We start from the raw sequence: 12,788 nt of genomic DNA, 5'->3' as shown, positions 1-12,788 counted from the left end.
CACAAACCCGTTTTTAGGGTGGGTCACATTCACATAATCACACAAAGGAGAAAGGACATATAACACATAGAGAGAAAGAAACATCCATGCCTTGAGCAGGATTCGAACCCGCAACCATCGGCTCCGCAGTCAGGCACGTTAACCACCCGGCCACCTGGTCGATATGTTGGCCCACCTAATATGGTGCATTTGAAAGAGCGGCCAACGAATCTGCACTTCAAATGCTTGCACTGACGAAATGTCATTCCCCAGGTGGGCATTTGAAAAAAATTATGTTGCACTTGCAAATAGTTTTAGCAAATTTCCATTAGTTTTTATATGCAATTCAATTTTCTGGAGAAAAATGAAATTTAATTCGAAAACGTCAAAGTTTATAAATTTTAAGATCTTCGTAATAAAATATTCTAAAAAAATTCAGCTGAGCGTTTTACTGTAATAAAAATAACTATAACAATACTGTCGCACAAATTTGCTGGAACTTTAAAGAGTTAAATTGAAGATCTGGCCATTTGCCCGACCGCTCAATTGCCGACGAGTTAGTCCAATCTCCCCATAACTGCTTGAAACCCATAATATGATGTAATAATACTATGTTTAATATTATGCATTGAGTCTCAGATTGCTATTGTTTAAAAGATTCATTTAATGAAGAGATAAGATTTATTCTTCGATTATTATTCGCATTTTTAATGAAGTAGTGTTAGCTTAATTAGTTATATTTGTAATTTAATTAAGGATTTTTTATTCGTTTCTCGGACTACCGCAATGTCGGAAATATAAGTTGTCCTGAAAATGAACTTGCCTGGCAAGTGAATTGCTGAGCAACTGAATCTGTTGTGAAAACGACGTCAGGCCATAGAGCTAAAGAGCCACTGAGTAAAGGCATTTGAACCAGACCCTTAAATTGAATTCCGTTTAATTTTTCCGTTCAAATTAAACCATACTATTGCGTAATAAAGTACTTATTGGCTCCATAATTTATACAATCTTGGAAGTACATTAAAATTGCATATAAATCGAATTTGAACGATGTTATTGTTTAGTGTAGCTCAAATTTTAACACAGTAGTAAAACATTCAATAAGAGGTTTAGGAGCCGCGATGACTCAGGGGATAGTGCGTTCGCCTTCCAATGAGGTGAACCGGGGTTCGATCCCGGCGATGGCTGGTCGATACGAATTCCGCATCCGGATTGCACCGACCACAGTGCTGACGTGAAATATCCTCAGTGGTAGACGGATCATGGGTTAGAGTCCCCTTGTCATCAGGCTAACCGTGGGTGGTTCTCGTGGTCTTCCTCTCCATGTAACGCAAATGCGGGTTAGTTCCATCAAAAAATCCTCCACGAAGGCAAATTTCACCCAGTACTTAATCCAGGAGTTCCCTTGTCTTCTAGATTGGGTTCAAAATTACAAGGCTACGGAGTTGAACATTAGTAGTCGTAAACCCGGAAATTGGATCGGCTGTTCAACGACGATTATAAAATAAAATAAAATAAAATAAAATAAGAGGTTTAGAAAATCGATTCGCAGAAAAACTATTTTTAAGTTCATAATTTTAACATGGAACGGGAGCGAGTAACTAAGTATTCTCCTCTAAAATACTATTCTTTGCCATCAAATGTATGAATCTATGCTTACATCGCAACAAGAAAGAAGAAGAAAAAAAAAAGATAAAACGCAAAAAAGCGCAACACGATAAAATGAAAAAGATGTTAGAATAATCAAACTGTAATAAATGTCGTTCAACATACCGCAGAAAACTTGCAGCAAATTTGAATGTTACTGTTTAAAGCGCTTCATTTTAAAATATTATAATGTAATATCTCACTCAATTTAGGAAAAAAATAATATTTCAACAAGTAAAAAATACATTTAAAATAATATCCCACAGAATATATTATACATAAAAATATTTAGCATACATTTTTTTTTAAGTTTAAGTCATTCATTTTAAATCGCTTTTACTTATATATTTCAGACAATCATTTCCTTAATCAACTGAACAAAAAATAAACTTGTCAAATAAACATGTCACAGTTATTCTGAACCATTAAATCAACGTATTTTTCTCGAGATTAATTGAATGGCAGCATTTTATCTCAACAAAGCCATCGAGAAAAACTCGAAGAAATTAACGAGAGTAATTCGTAAGGATTTCTTAAGCTTTGACCGTGTTTCTAGGAAACCTGATTACGAACCATGTTCTTCACAAATAGGAAAGATGTGAACACAGCAACGGAAAAGTGTTACCTCCCGTTATCCCTTCCGATTGGAAAGAATTGTATTGACAACAAAAAATGCCAGAGAACTCGAAAAGTTTCCGAAACTTTTGTCCCTTTAATTTAGTAACCTTATTCTTGAGACTACTTTTTTTATCCTTTAAGTAAAGCCTTTTAAAAAAGAGAGTTACGGTACTTAAATTATTGCATTTTGCTAAAAAAAAAAGGTTTCTTTTATTTATTTACTACTTTTCTTAAAATGTTTTAAGTTCAAAATCATACGAGTCATTAATTTCGAAAGTAGAATAATAAATCCACTTTTTCATATATCGAGAAATTGAAAAATTGACAATATTTTTAAATTCATTCAAGTGCTAAAGTTTAATCTAGTAGGTTGTGTGGTGTTTTAACACTATAATATGTCAAATCTAAGTCATACTTAGAAAAGTGTAGAAAGTGTACTAATTAGAAAAGTGTATAAAGTCTTTTTTCGAGGTGTAAACTCTGACCTAGAAAAAAGTAACCAACGAGTAAATCCTTTAATAACTAGGAAGATTATCATTTATTTCATCAAAATTTCCAAAAATCAGAAAATATCAAAAAATGGACTTAACCGCATTGGCTTCTGAGCGGCTCATCTCTAAAACTAACTAAAATTATTATATCAACTCATGTTTTCTCGAAGTTGACAGATCCAACTTTCAAAAATATAACATCAGACATAAAAAAAAATTTTTTTTTAGAAAAAAAATATATTTATTATTTTTTCGAATAGAATTATGTTTGTGAACTTTAAAAAATATTTTCTATACGTACATGTCTCTAACCCAGTGACAAAGTTTATTTTTCGCGTTAGCAACAAGGAATTGAAACATAAAGCATGCGAGCTGCTCCAAGCATAAAAGCGTATAACTATTTTTTATAAATTTCTAAATTAAAGCGAATAGTTCATTTCAACAAACAAAGTGTTCTATATTTTGTATTAATTATACTTATGCATATTGAGTGTCAATAATTTTATTTATTGTTATGGTAATTAATTAAAAATAAGTATTATTCTTAGTGTTACGCTAAGTACAATAAAACGAATAACGCTCGAAGAGCAGAAGAAAGCGTTTATGAAATTTATGAATGACGCAACATTGAAGGGATACGTAGGGTGCGTTTCGTCATACACTGTAAAGAATTGATATTCAAATTCCACGTAACTTTTTTTCGTTTTTGAGGAAACCATCTCCTGGTATATGCTCCGAACGAACATTTCGTCTAAGTGACGAAATTACTATCGTTACTTCTCCAAGGAAACGAATTTCATCAATAGTAAAAAATCATTATCGTTCACAATCATTTAATCATTCTATTATTTTTCAACAAAAAAACATCCAGTATCTACTGTATATAACAATTTCAATAATCTCTTTAACGTGAGCATCATAAAGTTGGGTCAATCTCACCTTAATAACACAAATTACAAAATGACCGAAAAGGGATTCGAACCCTGGATCTTCCTGGATCTGCGAAGATAACTCCTTGACCACCAGACAGTCCGATCGGCTTATTTCAATACTTTTTTCAAATCGTCTAGTCTTCCTCCTAGTATGGTTATTCTAGTTAACAACGTTAACTAGACAATAACATTCAAGTTAATTCCCACAATGCAATACGATAAGGTTACGAGCCGAGGAAACATTTTCGTCATACCTTTGCAAGTTTCTGTTTCGTCTCAAATCGAGGGATTTCGGGACGAAATAATTATCAAAATTAACGAAATATAGCTCAATGCTTGTTGGGATTTTTTTTTTCATCTGATAAAGTATTATTTGCTTTTTAAAAGCGTGGTTGTTTTTCTTTCTGAAAGTTTCTGTTAAGCGTCATTCATTTCAATTTAATTTTTTTTTAAATTCGCTAACTTATTATTGACTAAAAGTTTTTAATTTTTTGAAGAGGAATTTTTAAAAATTTTAACAAATGATTTAAATTCTTAAGATTTTACACTAGAACACATTTCAAATGGGTTAAACTTGAAGAAGCAAAATTTAAAAAAAAAACTTTATTCCTAACGTCAAGTAAAAACTGGCTTTTAAAGTTCAATGAAATTTAAAACTAAAACACAAAAATTATCGTAAAATTCACCTTATTATGAAGATAAAATCATCTAGATAAAATCAAGAGTTAATGTCAAAAAGAAGAAAAAAATACTTTGCTTTAGATATAACAACATCTAAGAATGGAAAATAAAATTTAGAAATCGTAATAAAAAAAAATCAACTTTAACCCTCTAACGTCAGGTACAAACTTCCGACGGATATCCTAAAATATAATAAAATTTCTTATAAATCGAATATGCCATCACTTCAAGTAAAAGCCTTCAGGTAAGAGAAAAGAACTGTCAAAAACTGTTTTCTACGGAAAACAAGAATTCTTATTACTTTTCTCTTCGCGTTCGTATTCTTTCTCCTTTCTTTTCTTTTTCATATCAGTTCAGTTATTAATATTTTTTACTTTAATGACTTTTTATGCTTCCTTCATTTAAAAAGAAGACATTTGAATCAAACCGAAAATTGAGAAGGAATCGGGTAAAAATTATGGGCGATGATGATGATAGTTTCTAAAAGAAAAAGAGAGAAAAAAAATAATTTCGTACGAAATAAATGGTATTCTTTAAAACTTTTATGACAGTTTGTAAAATCGATTTGTTAAAAGAATAACTTAAAGTGGAAGCCACGTTGATTATTTTCAAGAATTTTGAATAAGATATTATTTTCGGTTTTGAATTTTAATGATATATGAATGAATATTGCTTAATTAATAAGTTTTTTTTTAATTATTTTCAATGATTCACGAATCAACTAAGTTTACTTTCTATTCAATAATATTTTATTTTGAGCATTTTATCTGATTTTTTTTTTCACTTCGTAAAATTTTCTTTTAATGGACATTGTATCTAACAAATTTACTGATTTCAAACTTAAAAATCTCAGAAACAAAGAACGACAATGGATTGAAACAAACGGTATGTCTATTGTGAAGGTGATAAAAATTTTAGTCAAAACTTTTGGAATTTGGTTACAAAAGTTGCCAACAGATAGCGCTGAATAGTGCACAAAGTTCTTGGTAAGTATACTAATGCCAAGTAATCAAATCTGTGATATTCCAGTACCGGAAACGCATGCTGTTCAGTAGAATGCCTAGTTTAAAACTTCTAATCCAGTACGACAACGTCTATCATGTTTGAACGCTAAAACTAATTGATCGTATCATAAATTAATTTAAGCGCAATCGATTAATAATAATTTTAACTAAATTCCAAAATTTCGGCATAAGACTCTTACCGCTTTTACAATAAATATACATTTAACTTTCCTACCGTCCTTTATTTCTGAGATTTTAATTTTTTAAATCTTGAAATTATCTGTAGGGCACCCTACATTTTCTGTTTCGTATATTTTCTCACTTTATGATTATTTTACAATACCTTTACTATATTATCGTTCTCTGAGATATAGTTTGTTACACTGATGTTAGTTTTTTTTTTTAAAAAGTAATATTTATACCCCAATAAAAAGTTATGTATGTTTTTTAAAAAAAAAATAGAATATGATGTGTTTTCAACCCAATTTGTATGTTGATATTTTTATTAGTCTTATGAGGCTAATTATTACCTTCCTTCTTAAAAATCTGTCATAATTTTAGCTATATTATGTAAAAAAATAATTTTTTTCTTATTTCCTTGCAGTGGGATCTTGTGTGTGATCGAAGCTTTTTACCAACGTTCGCTCTCATCTTATATGGAATAGGAGAGTTATTGAGCTTGCCTTTGTATTTTTATGTCACCTATAGGTAACTATAGAATTCCAAAAAGTTGAATGTAGTTTTTTTATATAGTGTTAAAACCTGCTATACATATCGAACATAATAACAAAGTTTCATTGAGAAACTTGACGAATTAGGCAGTTACACTTATTACTATGCTTAATTAGTTAAGGTTAGGGTTAAGGAACTTAACATTCTGAGTGAAATTATTTCTGAAACGGTCAACCATTGTTCATTATTCTTCTTACTTATTTTTGATAGATGTGCCCAATGTGTTGTGTACATCTAATTTTACAACTGGATAAGTAGATCAAAGGTTATTCAGTGCCTCTTTCGCCAATACAAAAACGACAACAAATAAATTCTATAATGTCAATGCGTTAAAGATATGGTTCAGAGATAATAGTGTTATATCTTCAAAACGTAAAAATAGGATGTTAAAGTTTTATAACTAATCAATATTGAATTTTAATCATTCCTTTTTTATTTTCATTTAAGTTGTTTCTGACTAAATTAGTTCCATAATAGGGTGCCTGCAAGCGACGTAGTGCAGGTATCTTGATCCTGATTGGTTGTTGAAACGTGGCATCTGTTTAGATCAGCAACTGTTCTTCCCATTATATTTCGAATAAGCCAATCCAATCAAGCAACAATTCTCTTAAATGATACATTCTATATTCTTACACGAAGATTCTTTCACAAAGATTTCAATTCTTTCACTATATATTTCTTATTTAACACAAAGACTGACATGAAACCATTAACTAAGAACATTAACTAATTATGCATCGAAGTTTCCAGGTACACAAACAAAAAATATATCATGGTTACATTAAAATGCATAAACATATGATAAATCTAAGTTAAGTAAAAGACGGAGAAGAGAAAGAATCATATTTCAATAAATTCAATGTGTGATACGGCACTATATTTATTTAACATTCCAACTTATGTGGAGAAACTTAGATCAGCTTATAAACTATCAGCTGACGTCATATGTCACGTGTGTGGGTATACGTGGTCTTCTTCTTGAAGTGCAAATACCCAATTAAATGAAATAATTAGTTTCAGTGATCTGGCTAAAAAAGCAAAAATTAATTTTATACGGTATAAAATTTTTTGTTTTAAAAATTTAATTTTAATTTTTAATTTCTTTCAAACGTTTATATATTGCAGATCATATGGGTTTTCATAAATTATTCCTTTTTTTTATTTCTAATGGAAGATTACAAAGACAACTGTAGACAAAAGAAGTTGAAAACAAAACAAAAAATTATAAAAAATAACAATGAACAAATGAAATGAGTCTACTGTATAGTCCATAAAATTTTATTAGAGTCTAGCCTCCCTATATTCCTTTCAAAGAGATTCAAGAGCAGGGTAGCAATTCAAAAAAAGGGCATTCATCTCTTGACATGTGTTACAATATTTACAAATTAGGCGTGGAACAATGTATATCCGATACAAATGTTTACTAGACAGTCATTGGCCAGTAGCGAGACTAAAGGCAGGACCTGATATTTTGCTAGACGGTAGCAAGTTTCCATTCATATAAATTACCTATATAATAAAGCTAACAGAAGACCGAATAAAAAATTTTGAAAAAAAACAACTTATTTTTGTTATAAATATTTTTTTAGTAATTGTCATCTCTATTTTAGTAAATGTCATCTCTATTTAGTAAATGTCATCGCTATTTTAGTAAATGTCATCTCTATTTAGTAAATGTCATCTCTATTTAGTAACTGTTATCTATATTTTAGTAAATGTCATCTCTATTTAGTAAATGTCATCTTAATTTGATTTGTCATCTCTATTTGGCATCATCTCTATTTGACAGGCAGGGTCGCCGCTTCAGTTTCTTCCTTTTTATGTTCTGCGAGTGCCTTTTCGGGTGTATGTCATCGTTAGCACCCAATTTCGGTTGTTTTGCTCTTCTTCGGTTCCTTCTTGGAATTACAGTGCCTGCATCGACAGCTACGCCAGCAGCAGTAGGTAAGTTACTTAATGATTTTTCCACGTTTGATCAATGTGACATTCTGAGATAAAATAATCAGAACATATTTTGTGTTAATCCAATAGAAAGGGCCGTAAAGAACATTACAAAAGCACCTGTATTCAATTCCTATTACAAAAAAGAATGTATATATACTGTGTAATTTATAGTTTTAAACAGGCAAAACCGTAAAATTTACAAAGTAAATCCGTAGTCTCAACGATTTTTTACCATACCAAAACAAGTACTTTTTTTTCCTTTAAGTAAATTTGCACTCGTAAGTAAATTTGTAGTCGTCAAATTAAATTTGTACTCGTACAAGGTAAGAATATTTTCAGCAGCGTGATTTGTGTTAGTCAGAAACAGTATTTCTTATAATCGCTGAAATTTGAACCTGAGTTACCCAACTATAATAAGAGTGCTAAGTTCCCTGTGCCACCGTATCTATACCCAAGTCAAAATTCTTGATGGCCTCTTCAAAAAATTTAAAAAAAAAAATGCAATGAAAGTATATATAACTATTCTAGACAGTTTCAAACATGTGTGTTCTTTCAGTGAAATTTGTCACGGAAAAAAAATTGACATGATCTTTTGAATCTGAATTATGTATACGAAACCTTTGCAACAGACGCAATTATGCGTCACACTCTTGAGGAACCATTATAAAAGGCAATTAAAGTTGAGGAGAAAAGACTTTGGAAGTCGGAATACACAATAGTTTCTAACTTCCTAAAACTTCAGGGGAGAAGGTGCTAAGTGGCATAATAGTAAATAGTAAATTAAGTTACAGAAAGAGCCCTTCAGATATTTTCTTATCGTGATCAACTGAAAAGGTCAAGGAATAAGTATTATTTTTTTTCGTTCTACTTTTTTACATTTATTTTTAAAAAAACAGGTCAATACAAGAGCATCGTACAGTGCACAACACGCCTTATGTACCATGAAAGCAACAATATTACAACATTAATGCAATATCATAATCACAACATAATCAGCAATACGTCAACAGTGACGAATCTGTTAATTATTATTTGTCAACTATCTGTTAATTATTTTATTGCACTTTTTTCCCTCAGTTTAACACTTATTTCGTACAAATGAAATGAACACACAGAAATTATGTATATATATATGTGTGTGTGTGTGTGTGTGTGTGTGTGTGTGTGTGTGTGTGTGTNTGAAAGCAACAATATTACAACATTAATGCAATATCATAATCACAACATAATCAGCAATACGTCAACAGTGACGAATCTGTTAATTATTATTTGTCAACTATCTGTAAATTATTTTATTGCACTTTTTTTTCCTCAGTTTAACACGTATTTCACACAAATGAAATGAATGGAGAAAATAGATCAATTTACACAGAAGGAATGGGAAGAACGAAGTATAAGTGTAACCATTATTTTCACAAATTTATTTGGAAGCTTGGTGACCCATTTGATGCAGGTTTTTTTTGTCTTGTATTCTGCTAACAGTTTTATTTTGTATTGAAAAATTTAATTTGATTTGAAATTTTTTGAACATAAAATTTAAAGTGAAATGATGACTAAAGCGAAAAAATCAGTCGAACTTTATTGTGCACTTTTCATGCATTTATTATTTCGTTTTCTTTCTTGTAACTTTACGTTTTCTCCCACTATAGCCCATGAAGCAGAGAAATATAAATTTGGCATTAAAAATAGATGTATTTTATCTTTACTACACAACAATCGTAAAATCAAGACACAGCAAAAAATGGTTACCCCCCTCCTCCAAAAAAGAAAAAAAAATCGAAAATTTTACACAATTACCCACGTAAAAATATAAGCTTATTTTACGAATATTCTACCAAACATCTTTACTGGGCAATACAATACGTTTTCTTTCCTTTTACATACATCAACAATGTCAAAATTTATGCAGAACTACAACGACTACTTAAAGCAAGAGACAGAAAATTTGCATATTTTCCAAAGCATAGGCGCTATTTTTTATGATAAATATGCAAATAGACTAAATTATAAGTGCTGGCGATATTTTAAGTTACAAAATACAAAAACGAACGTTACACAAAAACGCACTTTCACTAAAAAAATATACCTTTTTTCTACGGATCACGATTTTCTAACTTAAAAAATTTAGGAGTTAACCGCAATCTGGTAAATTGTGAAAATTGCATAACTTCCAATTCAAAAATGTCTCGACAATCAACTAATAAAATAACAAAAAAAATAGTTATTAAAAGTTATTTTTTGTGTTGTATTTGATATGCGGAATTTATAATTCAGAGAAAGCACACTTTTGCTACTGATTTCGAAATTTAAAATATCGTCTGCACTAACTAATTAGCATATTCGAAGTCAACCACCTCGAATCATTAAGATCCTGTCCTATTACGTAAAAATCCAATCATTAGCTTAACAGTTATTCAGGGTGTTTTTTTGCGCTCTGTACATTTTATTAAAAAATTTTCAGTAAATAAGAATGCGTATGCTTTTTTTTTCACGGATTTCATAGTACAAATATATTAAAAAATAATTTTGATAAGAACTGAAGAAATATGAAGTGCTTAACACTACATTTATATTTGAGGTACTTTATTTTCTCGCTATTAAAAACTTAAAACAAATCTAGTCAAATAAAAACAATAAATCAACGTTATATTTAGTAAAATTCACATACATACAAAATAAGCTGTTCATCCTCGCTATAAACCTCAATTATCACCTATTCTGACATCATTTATTTTCAAATCCATTTATTTACTGGTAATTTATTGCTTTTTCAGGGCATCTTCAATTCTAGGTGACTATTAATAACTGTCAGTTACTAATGACCATCGCGAATAATATATATTCTTTATGACTGTATCATTTTTACCCGAGATTAGTATGCATTTTTAATAACAATTACTTGCAAATTGATAGTGAAGTCAGTAATTTACTCTTTTTACCATATGATAAATCTATTTTCTGTTAAAATCTAATCTTTTCGATAGAAGGTTCTTTGCGACATGGGTCTCTACATAAACTTATGTAGTGCAATAATTTAAATTAAGAAACTGCTTCTACTGAATAAAAATAATCGGCCATTATCCTAAATCAATTAGCAGATATACTTGATGATGTAAGACAGTATTTGTGTCAAAAAATATGAAGATGGTAATAAAAATCAACATGTATCTAGCGCTCAAAAATAGGCACCCATTCTCAAAACCTGCCAGATGTGAATAAGGAAATCAAAAGTGATTTGAAACAAGCATTTTTAATTTGCCTACGAAAAATGGAAAATGAAAGTGAAAAACAACTCTTTAAAATCCACTGTAGTCATGAGTGAAACAAAGAACGAAAATTAAAACATTTTTCGCTCATTTGCTTTCTGCTTTACTCTCGGCTACAGCATTTTTTTCGAATTTATTTTCCTTTTTTTTCGTTGGCATTTCACGCTTTCTGTTTCAAATCACTTCAGTTTTCCTCTTTCGCGCATGGCTAATTTGGCGAATGTGTGCCTATTTTTGAGCGCTCGAAACATGTCAACCTTTATTACTATCAATTTCTATCTAGCATTTTCTATATTTTTGAAGTAAATGAAGTCTTATATCAGAAAGTATAACTTCCCGCTTCAGTTTCTTGTGATTATTCAATTACATGTGCAGATATTCGATGTAAGTTGTATAATGGGAACATAAGAAATATTGAACTGTTGCAGTGTATTTCAGTAATATATGCAATTATAGTGCATAAAATATATTAATGAGTTATATTTATGGTTGGTAACATTAGCGTTGTAACGTATTAAGCTATATTTAGAAACAGTTTTTTCTATAAAAAAAAACATCTTTTGTTTAAAAACTACACATAAAGTAACAAAATTAAAGTACCCTTAACGGGTTAGTAACAACCTTGCAAAAATATAGAAAAATCCGCAACGGGTTAGCAACAACCTTGCAAAAATATAGAGGTTAGTAACAACCTTGCAAAAATATAGAAAAACTCGTAACGGATTAGAATGAACCTCAAATTCCAAAAACAAAAACCAGCCTTCTGAAAAATCAACAACTTTCTGATATTCCATCAAAATCTCGTGCTTTTATTTTATTTATCTCGTTATATGTTTTGTTTCTTCTTTTTTTTCATGCTTTTGCTAGCCAGATATTTAATAATATTTTTAGACTTTAAATTATGTTTACAGTTATCTTTTCATTTAACGAAATTATTCCATAATTGGGTATACTATAGCCTACGTCACAGATCGTGTTATTCCTACTAAATTTAACTAGTAAACAGCATTTTCTGCGAACCTGATTTCTAGCAACAAGTAAAAGCATCAAACGAAGTGTCTTGTTATAAGTCGCTACTCGCCAGGTTGGAATTGTATTAGTCTAGTTCCTCTGGAAATAATTTATACTAGGAGGCTCCACCCCCTGCTCGCTAACGCTCGCCAACCCCCGACAATTGCTACGCAATCCTATGTGGTTCACGCCGTGAACCATGGCTCTCTGCGCTCGATCGCCAATGAACGCAATGTTCTAGCACAAAGACATAGTATATTATCATCAAAGACATAGTATTTTATCATCAAAGACATAGAATTCTTCTACATAAGTACAATACTATGTATGTTCTTATTGTCTTTTAAAAAAGTATATTAGCTATTTAGATTGTACATGGTGAAAAAATCAAAACATTAGCTAAATAAGAAACATATTAGCAAAATAAATTATCAAATATTGCTTCACTAATATTCTGCATTTTAAAGCGTGAAAATTCAATGC

General features: G+C 30.3%; 1 protein-coding gene across 3 annotated transcripts in view; it reads left to right on the top strand.

Moving 5' to 3' along the window:
* The window catches only part of LOC107446312 (beta-alanine transporter-like), a 153,058-nt gene that overhangs the window by 102,778 nt on the left and 37,492 nt on the right, over positions 1 to 12,788 (top strand). For all 3 annotated transcript variants that reach the window (XR_011636552.1, XM_071179490.1, XM_043042739.2), the window contains exons 2-3: positions 5,957 to 6,060; positions 7,874 to 8,028. Coding sequence is in view for 2 of the 3 variants with exons in the window: in XM_071179490.1 (XP_071035591.1) it covers positions 5,957 to 6,060; positions 7,874 to 8,028 (259 nt within the window). In the remaining variant the exon portion in view is untranslated. The remainder of the gene's footprint in view (positions 1 to 5,956; positions 6,061 to 7,873; positions 8,029 to 12,788) is intronic.

Source organism: Parasteatoda tepidariorum, chromosome 4 (genome assembly GCF_043381705.1).
Source record: "Parasteatoda tepidariorum isolate YZ-2023 chromosome 4, CAS_Ptep_4.0, whole genome shotgun sequence".
NCBI lineage: Eukaryota > Metazoa > Arthropoda > Arachnida > Araneae > Theridiidae > Parasteatoda > Parasteatoda tepidariorum.
This window is presented reverse-complemented; position numbering and strand designations above follow the sequence as displayed.